Below are 21,997 nucleotides of genomic sequence, written 5' to 3' on the forward strand. Positions count from 1 at the left end.
CAAAAACAGGGATGAACCTCCCTCGGTTCGCGCAAGAGGTAGGTCACATTTCCGGGTGCTCATTACAATGCTACCTACCAAATCCGTGATGACGTATTTTGAAAGCGAGATTTGGCTCGACAACTCCATCCAGTTTTTTCCTTCAATTGGGGCATTTCCGAAATCAAAAAGAGTAACTGTGAAAGAAAAAAATTCACTCGCATTCCATTCAACAACATCCCGCTTTTTCTATCGCGAAAACTCCCGAGGTCGAACATGGGGTTGCCTAGAAGGCATTGCCAGTCGGACCTATCGCGGACGAGGCCGCGGTCCCCGCGATGTCTTCCAAAGCCACCCGGATCTAATGTGCTCCCGGTGGGTGGTGGTGGCGACCGGGACGCGACAGAATATCGTGGCGGAGCCTCAAATGTCAAGACAAGCATTTTTTCACAAGAGAAAATTGATGCAAGATTCGCAATCCACGGGAGGCGGTGTCAGTTGCCAAGTAGTCTTGTCTTCCGTGAGAGCCGCCCGTTGTGACGCTGTCTCGTTGAGGCCGAGTTTTTCCATTTTTTCTTCTCTAAACGATAACGAGGGTTTTGACTCGTCTTACAAATCCGGAGGGCAACGATCAGCGTAAAATCAACTGATAGACCTAGGCGGTCTACTATCTGGTCATTGCTAATGTTGCGCTCTCTACAGCGTGCTCTGTAGACACTCTACCACTGAGTTGGCGAGTCATCGGTAGTAGACTGCACAGGAGCTTCCAAATTTGTCTTCAGAGCCGCTTCTTGCTCGTGTAACTCGCTTCTCTCCCTGCTTGAACACCATGTCCTATCTTGTTTTTGCAAGACACTTGCAGCCGGGAATTATTTGTCAATCACCATCAACGCCCTACGCATATTGAAAAGCAGAAATGCGACATACTACACCATCCATGCATATACATAGAGCTCAACCCGGGCAGCCAGCCACGGAGCGCAGAGTTTTTCTGGAAGGTGGGAGCGCGTCGGGATCACCAGTCCAATCGCTTCCATCGCAGATCCATTCGCGCAGGCCTGCGATCGACTCCCATGGCTCGGATAGAGCTTGCCCGCCCCAGAGCTCACAGCACCTCCATGTCTATAGTTGCATTTAAGCTACACGGCCTCCCCTTCGATGCAACGAGTATCGGTTCAACTCTGATTCTATTCACAGCTCCGAGCTACCGGGCAGCCGAGAGATAACGCCTAGCGAGCCGAGTCGATCTCGGTCGACGGCCGATCGTCCGAAGCCTCGAAAGCATCCTTCCGGGCCACCACAATGCTAACGGATCCGGTGGAGAGCGCCCCGTCATCGGACATGAGGCCCGGGGCTATTGTGGGCTGCGGAATGTTCTTGACACTTGCATGCGCAGAAAAAACAAAGAAATCCCCGCATTCCCAAGTTCATTCCAAGTTTGGTCCGGCTCATGACCGACCGGGACGGTTCCGGTTTCCTCCGCCGTAGGATACAAATGAGGCAAGTCGACGGCGGAGGACCATCACGAAAAAGAAAGGTCTAATCTCGTGAGATGCCAAGCGGTCTGGATTAAGGACGTGAGAGCCAACCATGGGCGCGGACAGAGGTGGGTAAGGATCGAGTCCACACTAATGAAACCCGCGCAGGGAGCTACATATTGATCTACAAATCTAGGCCAGGCACCCGACCGTCCAGCCCACTCGCGTACCAAGAATCAAGGATTTACAGGTGGGCTGTCCAAAATTTAGGTGTGAGGAGAACTGCACTCAGCACCTTCCAGAAGGTTAAATCCGCCCTGTGATATAACTGCAACTCCGTCCCCTGAGGTCTCTTTTTTGGTGGTAGCAATGACACTCTGCAATCGTCCTTGCGCAGGTTTCATCACCCCCACGGCATCCACGACTTGGCAAAATGAACCGGTAGGCAGGCATGCGTCACAGATTGAATTTCTCTCTCTCAGCCCCATGGTCGTCGCTATTCCGGGTGAGCGAGGGCGCGTTTGAGCTGTTGGTGCGAAAGTTTGCTCTATTTAAAAACCTGGACAGCCGCCATTTATTTCGAGACGTTGATGCGAATCGCGAATGCGTGAGGCCTGTAATTCCCTGATTATGACGTTTTTAGGCCTGTAGAGAGTTTTCCAAACTATGGTTGTACCGCGGAATGCGAAATTCATCGAATGTTGAGGAATCGCGTGTCCGACAACACCGATCCGCGTATTCATACAAAGGGTCGCTGGGACCCGTCGGCCAAGAGTCCTTCATCATTGCACATGCGACAATGTTGGCGAAAGTGATAGTAGCTGTCCGGGGGTGGACATTCCCGTTGTTAACACCTTCGTTCATAGAGAACCGAGTAATTCATAGACGGAGTACTCCGGGCACGAGCAACACGATTGTGCATCTCTGAAGAGGTACTGATAGTCCTCAACTTTCAGGCAGAGAACGACCCAATTGGTCAACAGTATGAATCCTAATCAGATATCCTCTCGCTCTGGTAGAGAAAACGTGCATTTTGGACCTCGTATTGGGACCATCGCAATTGTCGTGGCCCCTGGGAGCGATGCGACTCATTCTCGAGCACCTGCTTGTTCAAAACAGCTCGTCATGCCTGTGAACATTTCAGGAATCTCAACCCCTTTTTTTCAACGACCAGAGTCCACAATATCACCAATAACGCCGAGAAGTTGCGCCCGCTTAGCTTTCCTATCTCAAGAGCTCTTTCCTATTTCGAACATGCCTTCGGCTCTTGTCCGAGCCTAAGTTGACATCATCATTTCAGCCGCAATCGCGATCCAAGATAGGACTTCTCCGATGCATATTATCTGTCTTTTCATGAATACTATACAGGATCTGTTTCTCGATTGCGGGATTTGGAAGGTTTCAATGATGAGCCTCAACTCTGTCTTTCTTGGCTGCAGAAGCCTGGGCTTGAAAATTGGGCCTTTTCTCCACCAAGCGGATCCCGCAGGCTCTATCAATTGCCAAGAGCTGCCATGAATGCTTGTGTCAGAACTCACTTCTTTTCTTCTCAGGGGCACGACATGTCTTCAAGAGTGCCGCTGTAATGACAGCTGACAAATGTCACATGCGAATTGGTCCATTTTCCTACTTCTCGTTTTCCGTCATCTCCATGAAATATTTCTACATATCAGGCGGGAGTATCAAAATTGTTATCACTGCTTCTAGTGCTGCTTTATTATTTTGCCGTCCTTTTCTGTACTGAGAAGGAATCGTTTCTGAAGAAAACCTCTGATGGTGTGACGACTTTCTAGAATACGATATGTCCGAATGCATCCATCTTTGACGCATTAGAGAGATGATGTGTACCATGAACCGCGCGATTCAGTCTATGGATGGATGATACCAGGCTCGGCCGTGAAGAATACATGTGAGCCATATGTTCAAATGGTCCCAAATCGCGGCATAGGCTCTTATGGCATTCATGAACGAGTAAATCTTCACCACAGTCGCAAACAGATGAACTAAAGCGCCTTCATATCATGTAACAGCCCCCTAGAAGAAAACAACGATTGTTGAATGTACCACCCCTCATACTATGATCTCACTGAGAGTAACTGCTCAAGGGTCCCTAGGTCCCAATTTTTTGGAAAGAAACAGCACATATGAGATTTTGAACGTTCAGGCAAACCAATGACCCCGAAAACTGGTCGTCATAAGGTATTCCAACTGATTCGACCTCCTTCAAGTAACCAAGCAGTCCAGCCGGCAATACTCTCATGTTGAAAGAAATTGAAAGCAGTTCGCAAAAAATCCATGATGAGGCACTGGGAACATGCCCCGTAACCGTTGACTTTAATACAACCTCAGAGCTTTAGTGACCTGTTCTCCTCGGTGCATACACTGGGGCAAGTTACCCACGCATTAAGTTGACATCAAACTTTGACGGCATTAGTGGGTTCTTGAGGGAGTCTGAAAGCCTCCTTATGTCCTTGAGGGACCGGCGACGCCGAGGCAACGCAGGCGAGGGCGAGGGCAATGCTTGAAGTGAAATGCATTATGAGAGGGCTTCAAATACAGTGAGTTGGAGGAGAAGATCGTATACAGATAGGTCTCCTGACTGTGACTGGTCGGTGTTCCTTCGTGGTAGGAGGGATTCCGAGAACTTGATCAGGATGAGCAGCAGTATTTATGGTTCTCGTCAGCCCAGCCGACAGATTGACCATACGACTTTCTGCTAGGATGTTTGCACTCTCACACCCTGCACTGGAACCAAATAACAGGCAAGGGGTGAAGATGATCATCCAATATCACCGAAGTTCGCTCCGTTCCGGCTCAAGGTTGGGTTGCACATACACAGCCGTCACTGCAGCTCAATGAATGAACTTAGGTTTCACAGTTACTCTTTTCAGAGGTGAGGATTACAATTACGGTTTCCAACACACCACAGATGTAAGGCGTGACTAACGGGCCGAGCTGGCTGCCGCATAAGGCTTTCACTTATGACGAGTGCTTTCATGGAACATCGCGTCGACTTCGGCGACAACACCTGGCCAGACCGCAATACCTTCCGATTCTCCGACACCGTCGCTTAATGAGAGTTAGACAACGTACCGACTCCCTGAAATCCCTTCCCCCTTTCGCGTCCCCTATTCAACAGCTGTCGCAGCTAGAAATGTAGATGAAGATAATCATCAAGCGAATGTTTGCTTTCAGCAAACATCATTAACGATAATTAAATTGTTTCACGGGCCCGCGCGAGCGTCTCGAAAAGGGTTCTTGCCCCGCGTTGGTTTTGCCATTTGTTTGCTAGATCAAGTGGCCACAATGTGAACAATGCTGCTGGAACTTTTCATGGAGGTGGCAAGCAAGTGATCACTAACGCCACGAGCTTCATGTCGTGCAACCAGTGCAAGTGCGTGTGCGCTTTCCCATGATCAACGAACAGGCTTTTCAGGTCTTCGAGCATAAGTTCTTTGAGATATCGAAGTCAGACCATTTCAATTTGCGTAGTTATCACCAATGATAAGGTCCTCCAGTACGAAATGGGAGTTAAGGACGAAGAGGATTGGAGGAAAGTATCGGTTCGCTTCTTTGCAACGACAAGATTCAATTTTCATCCAGCTTTCACAGTTGGTATCCCAACTTGCGCACAGCAAGAGATGGTGCGCTAGCAATACCATGCGTCTACGATTCGTATTTTCAACCGATCAATTAGGCAGACGCTTTGATCCTATTGGGAACTTGAAGGTAGGTAATGTGACAGAACCTTACCATTGGTAGGAGGCTCATCCGAAACAGCACTCCTATGGTGACTGGTTGATATCGGACGGTCTACACACAGCGCCTGCCTAGCGCTGCCTTCACATGGAGAGTACTTGGTGGAGATCAGTGGCTGAAGGATTGAGCTAAATCGCAGCTGCTGCCTCGAAGGAATGCGGGGCAGCTCAGGACGTCACCGCCGCATTGACATTCACTCTTAACTACAAAACATCTTCAACGTCCATTTGAACTTGGCTAGAACGATTATTTCGGAACATCATTGTCAGATTGTTGAATTTCACTCTGCTACCAAAACAAAATGACGTTGCTAGGACTCCCACTCGAGCTACTTCAACGCATCATCAAAGAGACCATCCCCGAGTCCATCGAGAATGTCGCAGTCACATGCACCTCCTTGCATAATGCAAGCAAAATCTATCTAGACGAGCACAACCGCCTCCGAAAGAGATACAAACACTTTTCTTACTCAAAATACACCTTGTTATCGCAGAGAGGGTAGGTTAAGGTCCCAATTATCTCCAGCAATCACTGCTCACTAGTTGATAGCAGGCCGAGGCACACCTGGAAGGGGCATTGGGACCCTGTCACCCAGGAGACTGGCATTGAAGTTCAGGGTGCCACCGAACTCATCCAGGAAATCGTCCGCAACCCAGTGATTCCTCGATATATCGAAACGGCCGACCTGAAGGGTAACGTGGGGATGACGGATGCCCCTGATGACCTGGTTGATGAAAACCCGGCGCTCCATCCGATTTTCCCGCGCATCAAGAATGAAGATCTCATCGACAAAGTTCGGAATCTTTTGAATGACTCGCACTATCTGGCGGAGGCTGGTGTAGATTCGGAGGCTTGGCTTTCGGGGATGCTCGACGATACGTCCGGACATGCCGAGGTGTACGTGCGTGAGCTTGCGCTGCCACAAAGTTGGGACCACCTCCCCGGCCGAAATTCAGGACATCTTCGCTATGGAGAAGAGACACCACGCTCCGATCGGAAGATCATCTGGCCGGTCTTGGATGCTCTTGTGCGACGTGCAAACGACCCGACGATTGCACAAGCAGGTCTATCCAAGTTGGAAGTTTACAGACCGTTTGCGGGAACTGGGTATGAATGCAGGAACGAGATGACGGTCAACACCCCTTTCTTGGCTATTAAATCCGTTCGCGAGGCCTACATTGGTGGCTGTATTGCACTCGATGACGGATACACTGGAATGCCATTCGATCCCGAATACCCAGAGTACAGTCCACGCCTTGAGAGACTGGAGCTCGTGGGGTGCACCTTCGGGCCAGAAGAGATGCGCGAATTGCTTTCGCGCTTGCCGAACTTGAAGTGCTTGCACTTTGCGTACGAGACGAAGTGGCACGGGTGTGGCCACAACCTTGACGCTGGCGCGATGATGAACGCAATCATGGAATGCACCGGTGAGACCTTGGAGGAGCTATCCATGTGGATGATGGTTCATTATGCCACCGCCGGCCGAACACTGGTCGATATGAAGGGCTTCAAACGACTCAAGTCACTACACATTGATGGTCTCACCTTGATGGGACCAGAATTCGACAAGGTCAACGAGGAGTATGAAGTCGCAGATGCCCCTGACGTTTGCCCGTTGGACGAGATGGCGGCGCCGCGAGCCCTCGATCTACTGCCGCCATCCCTTGAGAAGTTCCATTTTCAGACCGAACCGGTGGGAGATCATAGCAGAGATTCCTCTGACCAGCTGAAGAAATGCCTGGCAGCCTTGTTTGACGGCTTTGAGGAAGGGAGGGGGGAGAGATTGCCAAACTTGCAAGAAATTGTCGTTGAAGTCGTTCAAGATGACATGAATCAGGAGATGAAAGAGCAACTGGAAGGTAAAGGAGCTCAAGTGGTACTCAGTCCTGCAAAGGCGGATCCCGACTTCGTGACAGACTTTTACCGCCGGTTCGGGGTCGGGATTGTGCATTGAAAATCTGGCAGCTAACCTGGAGCGGATACATCAATCTGTCTTTGATTATTGGATGTGTGCCCTGTAATGTCAGATGAGCAGCTCGGCTGTATTGATTGAATCTTTTGACAGCCCTGTCGGGAAAACCTTCTGTAAATTCTCGTTGAGGAAAATATAAAGCGAGGTGGTGACCCGAGTATATTGACAAGTAGTAACGACTGGTCCCGGGGAAGTGGATGCCGAGATAATGTCATGGTAGCTCTCGGGGAATTCCATGATGTTGCGTTTCCCCGCATCGAATATCGTGGGGAATTATCGGTATCGCGTTAGTCTTGCGGTGGTGATGGCGGCAGTCTACCATGAAGGAGGATCACACGAGCAACTGAATGGGCATATACAGCTGAACAGGGGTACACTAATGGACAAGGTGTCGCTGAAGATCGGAGCACCTCCCAGTCATGGGAGATACCGGTGATGCTCCATTGGCTGTGGTCTCGTTTAGAGTCAGGTGGCACTTTGATGACGCAGAAAATAATACGATATACGCGTATTCGCAGAATATGTGCAAGTCCTGTCCCCCGCCATTTAGTCTTTGAACTTGAAGTGACACCGCTCTCCGTAATGATGTCAAGTTCGCCCGTATTTGAGCCGAAAATGCGAAGCAAAAGAAAAGCAACAACTGTCGATGAGAAGAGGTCCATCGCAATTGTATGAATCATCTTGATGGGACATTATTATATACATCTGGCTATTGCCATTTACCTCAGTCTAGAAACATGCACATTACAGAGGAAATTTCTCCAATCATCCTGCAGAATGAAGATAGTTTCATGTGTTCAAGTTTTCGCTGGTCTTATGCTGTTCGGCCCTTGTCAAGCCGCCCGACAAGATCGCAGTAATGACTTCTTTGATCCTCCTGCTGCCCAACGACCCAGGTTCAGATATTGGCTTCCCGATGGCACCGTTGATCCCGAAAAGGTCAAGTCAGACATCCAGTCTGCTGGCAACATCGGGGCGGGAGGAGTCGAGTTCTTGCCCTTCTACAACTATGGCGGCCAGCTAGGACCGCCGCCTGTGGGGGTTAACTGGTCGACGTCTGGTTTCGGAACCCCAGACTTCATCAAGACTCTCATCGCAGGCCTCGAGGCCCACAAAGAATCTGGTCTGTCGATGGACTTTGCGGTTGGTCCGAACCAGGGTCAGGGCGTACCTGCTGATCCTAGCAATGAAGGTCTTCAATGGGATCTGGTAAGTGTTTTTGACGATGTGGGGTTCTCGAAGTTCACTAAGCATTCAAAGTTCGCCGAGACACAGGCCGTTACCGCCGATGGGCACTTCAACGGCACCATCCCGGGATGGGGAACCGGGCAGCTCGTCTCCGCTGTGTCAGCAATTGTCACATCCAGAACAAACGTAACAGTCAACACAACGTCAATCATCGGGACGGCAGAAATTTGGTGGGAGGAATTGGTCTTGCGGAATGGCTCCTTGAGAGACATCACTTCCATGATCTCACCTACTGGCGAACTTTCAATCGATCTCCCCAACAGCTCATCCAACGCGTCTGGCTACGAACTATTTTTCTTCTACCAGAATTTGTCTGGACACAAGAACCTAGTCTTTGCATCTAACAGAACCGAGGCAATCTGGGACAACGGGTCCTACGTTGTCGACCACTTCAGTAGCAAAGGCGCCGAGGTTGTCCGTGACTTTTGGGAGCAGTACATTTTCGTCGACAACGTCAAAGAGCTTCTCACGGAGATTGGAAACTACGGTAAGTCAAGCAAAAGAACTGCTCGTGGTGGTGTCTGACTGACCTTTTATCCAGGCTGGGAGGACAGTATGGAAATTCTCTCTAACACATCGTGGACACGGACCCTTCCCGAGAGATTTGAGAAACTCTTTGGCTACGACTTGCGCCCCTACCTCCCTCTCATCATATTCAACAACAACAATATCAACCTCCAGAATGATGCTCCCGGCCATACACGATGTATTCTAGATATTTATGACAAAGGCCAGGGCTACGTCAACGACTACCGTGCTGCGCTCGCCGATGGCTACCAGGAGTACGTGACCACTCTTGCGAATTGGACACACTCTCTTGGTCTAGGCCTATCTTCGCAGGTTTCATACAACCTACCTATGGATATGGAGGCATCCATCCCATTTGTCGACGCTCCTGAGTGCGAAAGCTTGCAATTCCACGATAACCTCGATGGGTACAGGCAGTTCTCGGGACCAGCCAGTCTGGCAAGGAAGACCGTTATTTCCAACGAGCTTGGTGCGGTGTTTGGTAGTGCATACCGCTTCACCATCCCAGATCTGCTTTTCGCCATGAACCGCGCTGTAGCGGGAGGGGTCAACCAGTTCGTCATTCATGGGCAATCATATTCGGGAAACTACCCTCAAACAACTTGGCCTGGATACACGGCATTCAGATACTACGTTTCCGATTTATATTCTCCCAAACGTCCCGACTGGGACCATGGCCTTCAAGCTGGGCTGGACCACATGGGCAGGGTTCAGCACATCCAGCAAACAGGCGTCCCAAGAACCGACGTTGCGTTTTACAACAAACAGACAGCAACAGATCCTAATATGGGTACACTTTATACATTTGATGATCTTATCTTGAAAGGTATGCTGGAATATGTCGCAGGAGTCATGTTGCGATTACTAACTATATCCAGGGTGGTCCTACAACTATTTGTCTCCTGATAACTTTGCCCTCCCACAAGCATACGTAGGGGATAACTTGCTCGCGCCCCAGGATGCAAGATACCAAGCGCTTGTAGTGCTTGGATCACAGAATCTTACCTCATCGGGTCTCCTCAAGCTCACTGAGTTTGCGGAAGCTGGGCTGCCCATTATAATTGCTGGCGGCTCCCCCTGCGAGTATCCGACCGAGAATAAAGCATCCGATGTCAGCTTTTCTTTCGACACCAGCTTGCAGAAGCTTCTTGATATCAGCTCTGTCTACCAGGTTGCAGAGGGCCAAATCGCTGAGAAGCTGGAAGGACTCGGTCTCAAACCAAGAGTTGGCGTCAAGACGAACGGAACATGGCACACCACCTGGCGCCAGGACTCCTCCGGTAACATCAGCTATGCATATGTCTTCAGCGACGCTGAGTACTCAAATGGAGAGCTCATTGTGCAAACTCGAGGAATTCCTTACTTCTTTGATGCCTGGACGGGAGCTAGAGAGCCGGTGTTGTACTACATGACGGAAGGCTCGACGACGACTATCCCTCTCACTCTAGCAGGAAACCAGACCAAGATCATCGGCTTCGCTGATTCTTGCCTTGAAGACGTTGTGACACCTGAGCTTCACTTTACGAAGCTCTCTGGCAATGTTCTGGGCTATCGCGCAGATGACCAGGGGATCGTCGTCCATGCTGCTGCGTCCGCAGATCCCACAACTCTTACGTTATCAACGGGCGACAACTTCTGCTATTCAACAAATGCGGCGTCGTCATTCGAACTTACTTCTTGGGACCTGGTCCTGGAGCATTGGGAAGCCCCCGAAGACATGTACGATGCAGCAGTGGCAGCAGTTAAGCGGAACACCACGCACCATCTCGACGGTCTCGTATCTTGGACGGAGATTCCAGCAGCCACCAACACGTCTGGTGTTGGCTATTACTTCGCCAACTTCACCTGGCCACCCAACCTATCCGCTGAAGCGAATGCATCGGTCGGTGCCTACATTCAGTTCTCTCCGGCTCTGAATTCGATCACTTTGGAAGTCAATGGTGTCCGCGTGCATCCTCTCGACCCGACTAATCCTGTCGCCGATATCTCGACTTATCTTGTTGAAGGAGACAATCATGTTCTTGCGATAGTTCCTAGCACGATGTGGAACTATCTCCGTAGCATTCTAGGAGACATCAAAAATTTGAGCGCGACGCCTTTTGGGCCTGGAGAAACCCTTTCTGTTGATATGATTCCCAAAACAGAGAATGGGCTGGTGGGTGTTGTGGACATCATTCCCTACGAAGCTCTGCGGGTGGGTGCGTCGGATGGCCAGCAAGAATGTTTGGCACCCTAAAGGGCGGAGTCTTGGTAGGACAATGTGCATTTTCGAGCTGTCAAGTACTTTAGGCTTTGCGGACAGATGGCCATGAAAATCAAGTCACTCAGTGCCTGCTTGTAATCTCCGATGCGTTCGTGATCATGAAGCTGTACCCAATTGCCATGGACACCGAAACTTGGAGAGACAAAACCCTGCCCGGTGTTGTTCTTAGAAATCGGGCAATGGAAACGAAAAACAGGGCGAGCGAATCTGCCTTGTGCTGCGTTTACAGAAGCACACCAAGCTCAATCAGTGACATGAATGACACTGAACAGCCTCAATCGGGCGGTAGTGACCGGGGTTTGATACGCTAAACCCATTCTCCCGTGTGAGTTGTAGTGCAAGCGATCAGCTGAATGCGGGATTAATGTGCGACGTCCGCTAGGCACACCAGCGCGGAATGTCCGCCGCTATTTAACGACTTGGCGGTCATTCATTGACTCAAAGGCTCGTATCCGTACAGCATTAAAGAGATCGTGTGTAGACGCCCCCGAGATGACCTCAGATCTGACCTTCTGCAAATCTATCCGCTTCTCCTAGTTGAAGATGACCCCGATCACTGTTTTTGAAGATCCTTGGCCAAAGGATAAGGCCAAAATTCCGCTCGAGACCGTGTCCCTGGTGAGTAATAGAGGGGCATTGCCGTGCCCACAGAGTACTAGATGCTAACTGAACATAGAAACACTTCGAACTCATTGAGATATTTATGAAACTTATCCCCCACTTCCAGACAGATGAAGAGGGCCAGATTTTGCAAGAAGCTCTGGCATACTCAGAATGGCGTTACATCAATTACATACGATTCCTGCACCTGAAGGGGGTTTCAGCATACGACTGCCCACCGCCATGGTCCGTTTCTCCCAGAGTGACCCAGACACGTTTAATGGGCCGATGAAATAGACTGACAAGGACTCTAGGGACGTTGCAATGATCTGGTACTGCCACCTACTATCTCCATACCGTTTCCACCGGCATCTCTGGGACAACGATCACATATCCTACGGCCTGAACCACCACCAATTTCCAGTCACGAAACTGGTGCGACTCTATCAGGCTGGCAAATGGTCGGATAGTAAAAGCCAGAAAGAATGGGATCGTTGGCACAGGAAGCCAGCTTGCCCACGGCTTCCATTTCAGCTGTGGCCATCGCCGCCTTGGGAGAGCAGGCGCAAGTCCCGGCTATCGTCCCTGTTTTCCAAGAAAGATACACCAACGGAAAGTCCTGATGCGGATGACATTATCCAGAGACAGTTATGTTTCTACGGAAGACTGTGCCGGATTCCACTCATAAAACCATGTTTAGTGGGGGACTACACGTCCCTGAGGAGACGAGAATGCAAGATGCCATGTATCAAATCCTCGCAGCATAGTCTATCCGGACATGGGTGCGAGTTGACGCCATGGCAAAACGTGGAGGATCTTGCAGAGGTCTTCAACCGTCAAGTCGCTTTTTGGAAGGCTGTACTCAGGGCACGCGACTCGGATCCGGATTTCGCCTCGCGACAACACCTGGCGGCGTCCTTGAGGGATTACGAACGATTCATCAAGCTCCATGGAATACCTCCGACGATGAAAAAGGCACCTTACAAGGATACATGGAAGCTCGATATGGATGCGCTCCCAGTACGTGGGGCTATCATGTCGGAGCCGAGGAATCGCGAGTTCGTGCCTCCCAACCTGATGGTGGATTTTCTCTGGCATACGCATCGCCTCTACCCAGCCAGCTACTGGGTTTGGAGTTTCACTACGGCAGGGAGACTGATAGACTATGAGCCGATGGCTTCGGCCGAGGCAGCTAAGCGGACTTTGCGAGAGACTGATCTAGAGTGGAAGAAGAGGAACGGCATCTGGTATGACAAGAAATACTCTTTGCACCAAGGTGGCATGGAAGGGTATTTCCCAGACGCGGCTATTGTTCCACCGGGACACCCTGCTAGAGCTAAAGTCCAATGGATTCTAGGTGGAATGAATCCTGTGAAAGAGAGAAGAGTAGGAACTAGAGGAAGGTACTATGTGTTTGAGGGGCTTGACATACCATTTGACGGGGGCACTTGGGACTTCGGTGGCAGCGGTGATGGAGGAGGCGGAGGAGATGGAGGAAGTGGAGGAGGAGACGGCGGGTGTGGCGGTGACGGTGGAGGTGGAGGCGGGGGTGGTGATGGTGGAAGCTGATGCTCACTTGCGAATGCATGTCATGAATATTGTGGTAGTTACATCATCATTAAATGTCCATTCAAAGTATATACTGATGAAAGTAAATACACCTCCGTTGTAGATCAATTGAGAGGGTGCTTCGAGAAGAAGTCCACGATGTACGACGAGGCGTTGTACGACGCCGGACCATCTCCGTGGGCCTTGTTGTCGTCATTGGCTCCGGTGTAAGGCCAGCTGTGGTCGACATCTTTCTCAAACACATGAGTCACCAACCCCTTCTTATCTCCTGAACCCCATTGATACCTCTGTGCCCTAGAGGTGATGTTGCACTCAGTCGGCTTCTCTCCAAGACCGTCACGGACCGCCCACTCCGTGACCCAGTGGAAGACGTCTGGCAAGCACGCTCCTCGTCGACTATCGCTGCCGTTATATGGAATAGTGCCGTCGATGCCGCCGTGGAACTCGATCATTGGAATGTTCGTCCTGCCAGCGTCGCAGGGAATCTTCACGGTCTTTGGGTCGCAGTCCGTCACATTTTCGATGTAGTATGACCCAGACACAGGGGCGAAAGCAGCAAAGCGCATCGAAAGTTGTTTGTTGCATGCGGCGAAGTTGGTGAAGCCACCTCCGTTGGACTTTCCGGTCATGAATACGCGAGATTTATCGATGCAGTATGCCGACTCAAGATCGTCGAGCACCGTGTTGGTATAGAGGACGTCATTTCGCGGTGTAATATTGGGCACGCCCTCCCATCGTCCCTAGTTTGGTCAATCATCGTTGTCCGCGATATTGTGCGCAAAGGCTCTTACCTCATAACCCCGAAGATACACAACAATATGGTCCTTATTGAAATACGCCGTTTCTAGAAGATCCAAATCCCTTTGCTCTTCGGGAGTCTTGGTTCCTCCATGGTATGAAAAGATTATCGGGTTGGGACTCGTTTTGGAGTATTTTGGTGGGATGAACAGCAAATAGTCTCGGTCATGACCTTGATCGTCCTTGTAGGGTATCAGGTACTCGTGCCCAGCTGATCGGTTACTCGGTAGTTCCTGTTTGCACCCATCGGAGGAGACCTCTCTTTTGACCGCATCCTGAATCGCTGCTGAGGCGCAAAGTCCTGCAAGCAACGTAACAAAGTTGAAGTTGACCATGATGGATGTTGTTGTCTGTAAATGCGCATACCAGCCGTCCAAAGTATTGAACTTAAGTTGCGAAGCCAAGGCCTTTTAACATCGGACGAAGCATGACCTTGAGGGACCGTGACGCGACATCGAAGGCTTGGACGAAACCTAGTGTATTAGTGCCTCCCTCAATCTTACGAACCGTCGGTGTGCTAATACGAGTCAACGGGCGGCGATCCAGACTAAATCCCGTCGGGCGTCAGCCCAGGCACCAGCGCACGCAGTTGGTCAGCAGTCTAAATCCCCGTATTTTTGAAAGTCGATGCCGCGTTGAGACGAGGCTTACGGCACCAGCACTACCAGTTCGGGACCGGATGCCACCGAATCCCTCCGAAGAAAGCTTAGTTTTCGGCAGAGGGCGCCACGCTCTGGCGCATCATTTCCTGAATTGGCGCCAGGATCGGGATCCCGGCATGGTAACTGTTAGCACGGCACTCCCGGGATTCTTGACCTCATTGTCTTTATTACAGCCTTACCTGTTGATTGAATCGGCTGTGGGGGAAATGTTGTTGGTCGAGTTGGAAAAGCTTACTGCTAGAGGAGTTATCTTGGATCTAACTACCTAGACTTAGTCCCGTACCCAGTGGATGAGAGTAGTGTGCTACGCGGAGTTTTCATATGCATTGGAAACCTGCATTGCAACACATACAAATCGCTCTTGCTACACAGTATTCAATGGGATAGTGTACAACTAATCAGTACGGAATCAAGTCAAGGATACGGAGTAGATAGGCTATGCCGAATAGCCGACTACTCCGATTACCCCATGTTGTCTCCACTCTTCCATTCCCAGGGCTAAGCTGTTCACCATATTCCCGGAGCCATTTTGAATTCCTCTCTCTATTCTGTGACGACATTTCACAAACCCCCTTAGTACCAGTTTCTCGAGTGCCTCCGTGACAAGATGGCCAGTGTCGTTTCAGCAAGTCCCACCGGGCCAGTCAAGCGGCGTAAACTGCCGGCTTGTGACCCTTGTCGCTCTTCCAAAATGGCATGCGACCACGGACAGCCCGTCTGCGCTCGATGCACCGAGAGAGATCGCGCCGATAGTTGCACATACCGCACAAGACCGTTCAAGAAGAAACGAGGCCACTGTAGCTATGTAGAGCCTGCATTATCACAACCTGATCCGGAGTTAGTATAATATTTCTACGACCATGCCATCGCACCGTCAATTGACTCAAATTACATCAGTCATGGTCCTCATGTCCCCAGGAACGCACCACAGCCCAATATTTCTAGCATCCTAGTAAGGCCTCATACATATCCAGACCCAGGATACTTGGGACACTCGAGCCATACAACTGTCTTCGGACACCTTTCGCTAGAGCAAGGGGGTCTACGCAACGTCGTCGGCAGACAGCGGATCGACAGACCGGGACAGCAGATCAACGAAGCGCAGGTAGCTCGAGGTGCGGATCTGATTGAACAACTCTACCGATTTCCACATCTCCATTCCTGTTTTAAACTCGTCAAGACATGGCTTGGCACTGGAGCAAACCTTGCACTGGCTGCCTCTTTCACCGAACAATGCACCTTGACCGCCGAGCATTTACTATCACCTTCATCCGACAGATTTGATGCTGCCGAAATTTCCGCAAGTCTCTTCAAGTCCTCTTGTCGACCTTTGGAAGTGGTCACTTCGACCACACTAGAAGCCTTTTGCAGTCAATTCAATGGGGGTGCTGCTAGGTGGGAAACGTTGGCCTTGTTCTGCATCTCCGTTAGCCGCGCCCTTTTGGCATGCCGGTCTTGGGCGATGCCCCCTTTTGATACTCAAAACGAGCGTTGCAGGGTTCAGACATTATTTATGCATTTTGCAGACTCTTGCGTTGATATATGCCTTTCACTCGACTGTTTAAACGACCTTCATCTAGTATTACAGTACGAGAACTACATCATCCATTCACTCATTGATGGGGACCAGAGTAAGCTATCCCCACCTGCTCATTGCGCAGGCCATCTGACGTGTGCATTAGGCCTCGTAACCTGGCGAAGGCTAGGTGACCTTATCAGCTGCCTCTTGGCGCTCGGCTATCACGAAGAGATGGATAGCACCAACTCACTACCTGGTTTCGTAACGAGTCTGCGAAAGAGCGCATATGCCTACTCGTATACTGCTGATAAGAACCTCTCAATATTTTTGGGAAGACCACCACGCATCCACCCCAAGTTCGGCCGATTTCATGTCGCTTACCTGAACGTCTCTGGTCAAATGGAAAATGAGGCTCAATCACCTCTGTGGGATGCAACTACACCTTTCGATTTCCAAGCTGAGGCTCAGTGGTCAGCAACGTGTGCGGCAATCAAGGAAGAAGTCCTCCATCCTTTGTCTGAGAGTCCTAGTGAGCATCGCTCACAGAAACTAAGGTATGTTTCAACTTACTCTCGGGTCAGTCAGGGCATTGATGAACATCCAGGTCCAAGGCTCACTTTAAACGAGATTGAGTCTCGCTGGGCTTTGCTTCCGCCACACTTTCGCCTTGAGGAAAAACTCAAGTTGTGCGACCGCACACCACTCGAAACAGCTCTCCTTCTCGATGTTAAGCTCAACTACCTCCATATGCTGTTCCTTGTTAGGCTTGCACTTATGCGGAATATTCTTGAAACTGATAACGACTTATTCGCTATCGCTTTTGAGATGTTTGATCTCGTCATCGAGGCGGTGATGCTCAAAGATAACGTGGCCCATGGCAGCACGTCACTGGTGTGGAAGGTGAGCACTCAACTTGGTGCCATGGTGACTTCCTGGCTTACAATTACTTGAGGTCTCCTACTTCGGGCTAGCATCAGCTGGGACTATTTGTTTGTCTTTGCTACAGCCCTCGTTTCTAGCCGAGCAACATGTTTCTGTTCAGTTCAAGATTTTCCAGAACCTTGCAATTCTTGTTGCCGAAGTTGAGTCGGGGACACTTGTCGCGCCGGAGGATGCCAACTACGCACTTCTAGCCAGTGCTACTCAAACGATCACTAGTGTTCTTCAGAGCTTGCTCCCTGGAAGAGGCGAACAGCAACAGCAAGAAAGACGACACCAAAACTGTGAGGCCTCGCCTCGGGATCTTGAGCCCCAGAGTCTAACAGAAGAATTGCACGAACCTTGGAGCCCATGGCGGCATAGCGGTTACCAGGACTTTGAGTTGGATTTCTGGAACACTCTTGCTGAACATCCGTCTTTGGTTGGAGACGAATCGTACCCAAGCCAAGTTTAGGAATTCTGAGAGTCGAACTAAATTATGTCTCGGTGTTGACGTCAAACTATTGCTCAGTACTAGGTAGCATTCGAGGTGTTTGTGTACATCTCCCTTCGAAAAAAGGAATACGGTGTCATCGAAAGGAGTTTCTAGTTGCTTTCATCAGACTTTAGCCCGTCGAATAAGCTCAGGGAATGAAAATTTGATCGGATTTCACGTAACAATGGAAGGTAGAGTTGACCCAGTGTTCTATTAATAGCGCAATCTATCGAAAATTACGAGGGCTGCAATTGCTCCTTGGCAGCAGAGGCAAGACACCCTACCGCAATATCGAACTCCTCGTCCGAAGCATTCGCAAAGCTCAGCCTGAAGCAAACCTTGTCGAGATCTAGATCAGTCGCGAACCAGCTTCCCCTGCTGACAAGAACACCATTTGAAAGAGCTGAATTGTAGATATTGTCCTCCACCATCAAAACAGCGTCATAGTCCCCAGCCGCAGCATGTTGTGACAACCTAAACTCGATCCAGAGGAACATTCCCGAGACAGGTGTGGCCCAGTGGGAAATCTCCAGAGGCAGGTAGCGTTGACAAGCTCGATGAAGGACATCTCGACGGTGGCGATATTCTGCAGACAATCTGTGCAGCCAGTTGAACAATCCTTTGTGCCCCCAAAATTCATCTAGCAGTTTATACGCCATAGCCTGTGAGACTCCGCTAGGTGCCAGAGGCCCGGACTCCATTTGCTTCACAAACTTCTCAACAACCTGTGAGCTTGCCGTGATCCAACCGAGACGCAGACCGGGCGCGACCATCTTAGAGGTGGTATCCATACGCATCACGCGACCGGAAACGTCGAGAGACAGGTATGATTGGGGTAATTGGCGGAGCCAAACCTCCAGACCTTGATCCAAGCCACAGCTCTGATCAGAAATCTCTCCAAGGTGCAGAAAGAAATAGGGATCATCTTCGAGAATATAGAGGTCATGTTTCTCGGCAATATTGTAGATAGCCTTGCGCCTGTCCAGGCTTTGTGTCGTTCCAGTTGGATTCTGACCAGAAGGGATCGTATACAGAACAAAAGGCTTCTTCCCACGTTGAACATCCCAGTTGCAAAGCTGCCTGTCCAGATCATCAGGGCAGAGACCAAGGTCGTCTAGTTTGATACCCAGTATCTGGAGACCCAAGCACTTGGCAGTTGTTACTGATCCGGGGTAGGAGTATTGCTCCACTAGGATGCAGTCTCCTCTGTCACAGAGAAGTCTAAACGCCAATTCAATTGCAGAGGTTGTCCCGCATGTGATGGTGGACTCCCAATCTGCGTAAGGTGGGTTGTGCACAAGTTCGGTGTGCTCGGTGATCCATCGGAGAAACTGAGGTGACCCAGCCGAGTATCCATAGTTCATGGCGATGTCCAGGTCATACGCTGCCTCCCCTTTGGCGCAGACCATCGTCGGCTCAGCGTTGATGGTGCCCAAGGCCGCGTCTTGAGGAGTATTCATAGCATTCATCTGAAGTGAAATGAAAGGGAAGTACTGCGGGGCTGGTCTGCCCGTTCCAAGGGAAATCTTGGGTGCTTTGCCAGTCGGGCCGCCACCCCTTGATGCAATCTTGAGTTCGGAGGTGAATTGTGTGAGAGCTTCAATGCTCAAGCGGTGATCCCATCGCTTCGCCTTTGGCTTTTCGTCAGATGGCGGTTCTCGGAAATGAAACGAAGACGTATGGGGGCCGCTGCCACCAGGAAGTGGAGGTGCAGCAGCGCGCCTAGCCTCAATCGAGGCCAGTCGATGGTCCAAATGCGTGCTCATGGTCGGTTCCCAAAATATTGGAAGAGTTAGTCTTTCGATACCATGGCTTAAGTTGCATCTTACTCCCTTCATAGGAAACACACCCGTTTAATGATATCCTGACAGCCTTAGCGTGTCCACCACGGGATAGTCTAACGGGGTATTCTAGCATAGAGATAACCTGACGGAGTAACCTAACGGAGTAGTCTAACGGAGTAGTCTAACGGAGTAGTCTGGAGGAGTGGTCTTACGGAGTAGTCTCACAGAGTGGATCCATAGAGTAATGTAACGGAGTAGTCCTACGGAGGCCTGTGATTGGGGACCAAGAACATACGTGTTCTAGCCAAAATGCTAGCATGAGGAATAAATCTGTTTTTTCACGTTTTATGAGTATTCGGATTGGTTAATGGAAGCATAGTTTTGTTCGAAATTGATTGTGATTGAGCCTACCCCTCATCGTATCTAGGGAGACTACTCCGTTTAGGATTGGATTGTATTATAAAATACTCGCATCTGTTATCATATACTTTGATTCCAATCTGCTACAACGCGCTCGAGAAAAAAGCAAACCAAAACCCAACAACCTGCTTTTCTATCCCCTTCTTCGTTTTACAATAGGTAGATCCTTTTCAACATGTCCAACCGAGCTACCCCTCCTCCCCGCGGCGTGCTCGTGCCTGCCCCCACATTCTTCAAATCCGGGGGTGAGCTTGACCTTGAGACTCAGTGTGCCCACGCCGTCTACCTGGCCAAATCTGGTATTAAGGGAACTGTTGTACTGGGTAGCACCGGAGAGGGCGTTCACGTTCACCGCCGTGAACGTATCGAGATCATCCGGGCAGTTCGAGAGCGTCTCAACGATGAAGGCTTCAATGACTTCCTTGTCATCGCTGGTACCTGCGAGCATAACATCGAAGAGACAGTCGAGCAGCTTCATGACGCCAAGAAGGCCGGCGCTGCTTACGGTCAGTCGCTTGTGCCGGGATACAACGCTGCGGACACCACTGACGACGGTCTCGTGAGCTGGTACACTGCCGTCGCCGATAAAAGCCCTATTCCTATTATGATGTACATATTGAACCCGGAATATTTCGACTGTCAAGTGTTCGGCTAACAGGGGTTTCATAGCTACAACTTTCCCGGAGTTGCCAACGGCCTTCGGATCAAGGCGGACGGCCTGTCCAGGCTCGCCCAACACCCCAACATCGTCGGCGCCAAGCTCTCCCACGGCGACGTTTCTCTCATCACCCAGGTTACATGGAACCCCCAGGTCAATCAGGAGCAATTCCATCTCTACACTGGCCTCGCTCAGATCCTTACACCTTTTGTCTTCCTTGGTGGTGCTGGTGCTGTTGATGGAACCGCTGGCTACTTCCCCAAAACCCTTGTCAGACTCTTCACGCTGGCTAGCCAGGTTCACCTGAGCGATTCCGAGGTAGCCGAGCGGAAGAAGATCCAGTACCGCGTCAGCTGCATGGCTGAGTTCGTTGTCAAGCACGGTGTTCCCGGTATTAAGGAGGCCACCAGCCGCCTTCGTGGTCTTGGCCAGATCGGTGGAACTCGACTTCCTCTTCTCGGCGGAATCATCGGCGGAGATGCAGAGTGGGCCAAGTGGGAGGAAATTTTCAGTGCTGTTGAGGAGATTGAAAAGTCTCTTTAGATACACTAGATAGTTACATAATTTTGAGGAATACAAGTTACTTATAACCCTCGCTTTCTCTTTTCATTCCCATACTCAACTCTCATTGCAGAAAATATTAAGGAGATTCAGCTATATTTCATAACTCCATGTCATCAGCTCATTCACAAGAGGCGCTATGAAACAAAATGTCTCGCCACCTCACTCTTCGGCCCGGTAGTCGTTATGTCAACAAAGCAGAGGTCTGGTCCATGGCCCGCCCACTGCCGTCTTTGTGGTGGTAGTACGATATCGCCTCACAAGAACACGGTCTAGACGGCACAGGGCCTACAGCATTATGGGACCGGAGTAAATAGGGACATCGCGGACTATGCGGAGTAGATTCCGGCGTAGACTACATAAGCGGGTCCGGCGCAGAATAAATAAGCGGGACTGGTGTAGCTGCTATCAGATCTACTCCGTGGTACTCTACTGAGTAACCTGGTGCTAGAATGACAATATCCTGACTAGTACAAAGAAGGCTGACGCTTCTTAAGAGGTTGAGATTGGCAACGGCAAATTAGTCAGCGGACAAATGGTGTGGAAATGGGGTGGGGGTTGCGTCCCAGCATGTCTGCATGGCGACGTGTGATCTGAACACATGGAGTTGGAACGCGGGGGATTAGATGCGGGGGACAGAGTCTAGGGTCTTGGGCCTAGGGCACAAGGTTAAGGGGATAAGAAGGGAAAATAGCGAGAAACAGCTGGTGTAACTTAAAGATAAATAGGTGAGCCTCCTTATCGTACCTAAGTCGCAAACTTTGGTGCATGCCTGTTTTACAAAA

The 21,997-nt window shown here is 50.3% G+C and overlaps 7 protein-coding genes across 7 annotated transcripts; 5 read left to right on the forward strand and 2 right to left on the reverse strand.

Annotated features, from left to right (window-relative positions):
• Positions 1-5,517: 5,517 nt before the first annotated feature.
• CGGC5_v007231 (uncharacterized protein) lies at positions 5,518-7,170 on the forward strand (the record flags this gene model as incomplete). The annotated part of the gene is made up of 2 exons (XM_066151826.1): positions 5,518-5,714; positions 5,769-7,170. 2 exons carry the CDS (start codon positions 5,518-5,520, stop codon positions 7,168-7,170), a joined length of 1,599 nt encoding a protein of 532 aa, XP_066008864.1.
• An 834-nt stretch (positions 7,171-8,004) lies between these two features.
• CGGC5_v007232 (uncharacterized protein) lies at positions 8,005-11,200 on the forward strand (the record flags this gene model as incomplete). Its single annotated transcript, XM_032035777.2, has 4 exons — positions 8,005-8,397; positions 8,449-8,923; positions 8,978-9,790; positions 9,843-11,200. The coding sequence occupies 4 exons, from the start codon at positions 8,005-8,007 to the stop codon at positions 11,198-11,200; spliced, it is 3,039 nt and encodes a 1,012-aa protein (XP_031885269.2).
• Positions 11,201-11,770: 570 nt separating this feature from the next.
• Positions 11,771-13,396, forward strand: CGGC5_v007233 (uncharacterized protein; the record flags this gene model as incomplete). The annotated part of the gene is made up of 4 exons (XM_066151827.1): positions 11,771-11,845; positions 11,904-12,073; positions 12,142-12,288; positions 12,595-13,396. 4 exons carry the CDS (start codon positions 11,771-11,773, stop codon positions 13,394-13,396), a joined length of 1,194 nt encoding a protein of 397 aa, XP_066008841.1.
• A 104-nt stretch (positions 13,397-13,500) lies between these two features.
• On the reverse strand, positions 13,501-14,529 carry xynS20E (Bifunctional acetylxylan esterase/xylanase XynS20E; the record flags this gene model as incomplete). The annotated part of the gene is made up of 2 exons (XM_032035780.1): positions 13,501-14,136; positions 14,188-14,529. 2 exons carry the CDS (start codon positions 14,527-14,529, stop codon positions 13,501-13,503), a joined length of 978 nt encoding a protein of 325 aa, XP_031885266.1.
• A 1,018-nt stretch (positions 14,530-15,547) lies between these two features.
• On the forward strand, positions 15,548-17,768 carry CGGC5_v007235 (uncharacterized protein; the record flags this gene model as incomplete). Its single annotated transcript, XM_032035781.1, has 6 exons — positions 15,548-15,693; positions 15,754-15,808; positions 16,445-16,487; positions 16,539-16,929; positions 16,987-17,275; positions 17,328-17,768. The coding sequence occupies 6 exons, from the start codon at positions 15,548-15,550 to the stop codon at positions 17,766-17,768; spliced, it is 1,365 nt and encodes a 454-aa protein (XP_031885265.1).
• Positions 17,769-18,025: 257 nt separating this feature from the next.
• swnA-2 (Aminotransferase swnA) lies at positions 18,026-19,555 on the reverse strand (the record flags this gene model as incomplete). The annotated part of the gene is made up of 1 exon (XM_032035782.1): positions 18,026-19,555. The coding sequence occupies one exon, from the start codon at positions 19,553-19,555 to the stop codon at positions 18,026-18,028; it is 1,530 nt and encodes a 509-aa protein (XP_031885268.1).
• A 613-nt stretch (positions 19,556-20,168) lies between these two features.
• On the forward strand, positions 20,169-21,194 carry CGGC5_v007237 (putative 4-hydroxy-2-oxoglutarate aldolase; the record flags this gene model as incomplete). The annotated part of the gene is made up of 2 exons (XM_032035783.1): positions 20,169-20,602; positions 20,663-21,194. 2 exons carry the CDS (start codon positions 20,169-20,171, stop codon positions 21,192-21,194), a joined length of 966 nt encoding a protein of 321 aa, XP_031885267.1.
• Positions 21,195-21,997: the final 803 nt, after the last annotated feature.

Source organism: Colletotrichum fructicola, assembly GCF_000319635.2.
Source record: "Colletotrichum fructicola Nara gc5 chromosome Unknown KSG_Nara_v1_contig04, whole genome shotgun sequence".
NCBI lineage: Eukaryota > Fungi > Ascomycota > Sordariomycetes > Glomerellales > Glomerellaceae > Colletotrichum > Colletotrichum fructicola.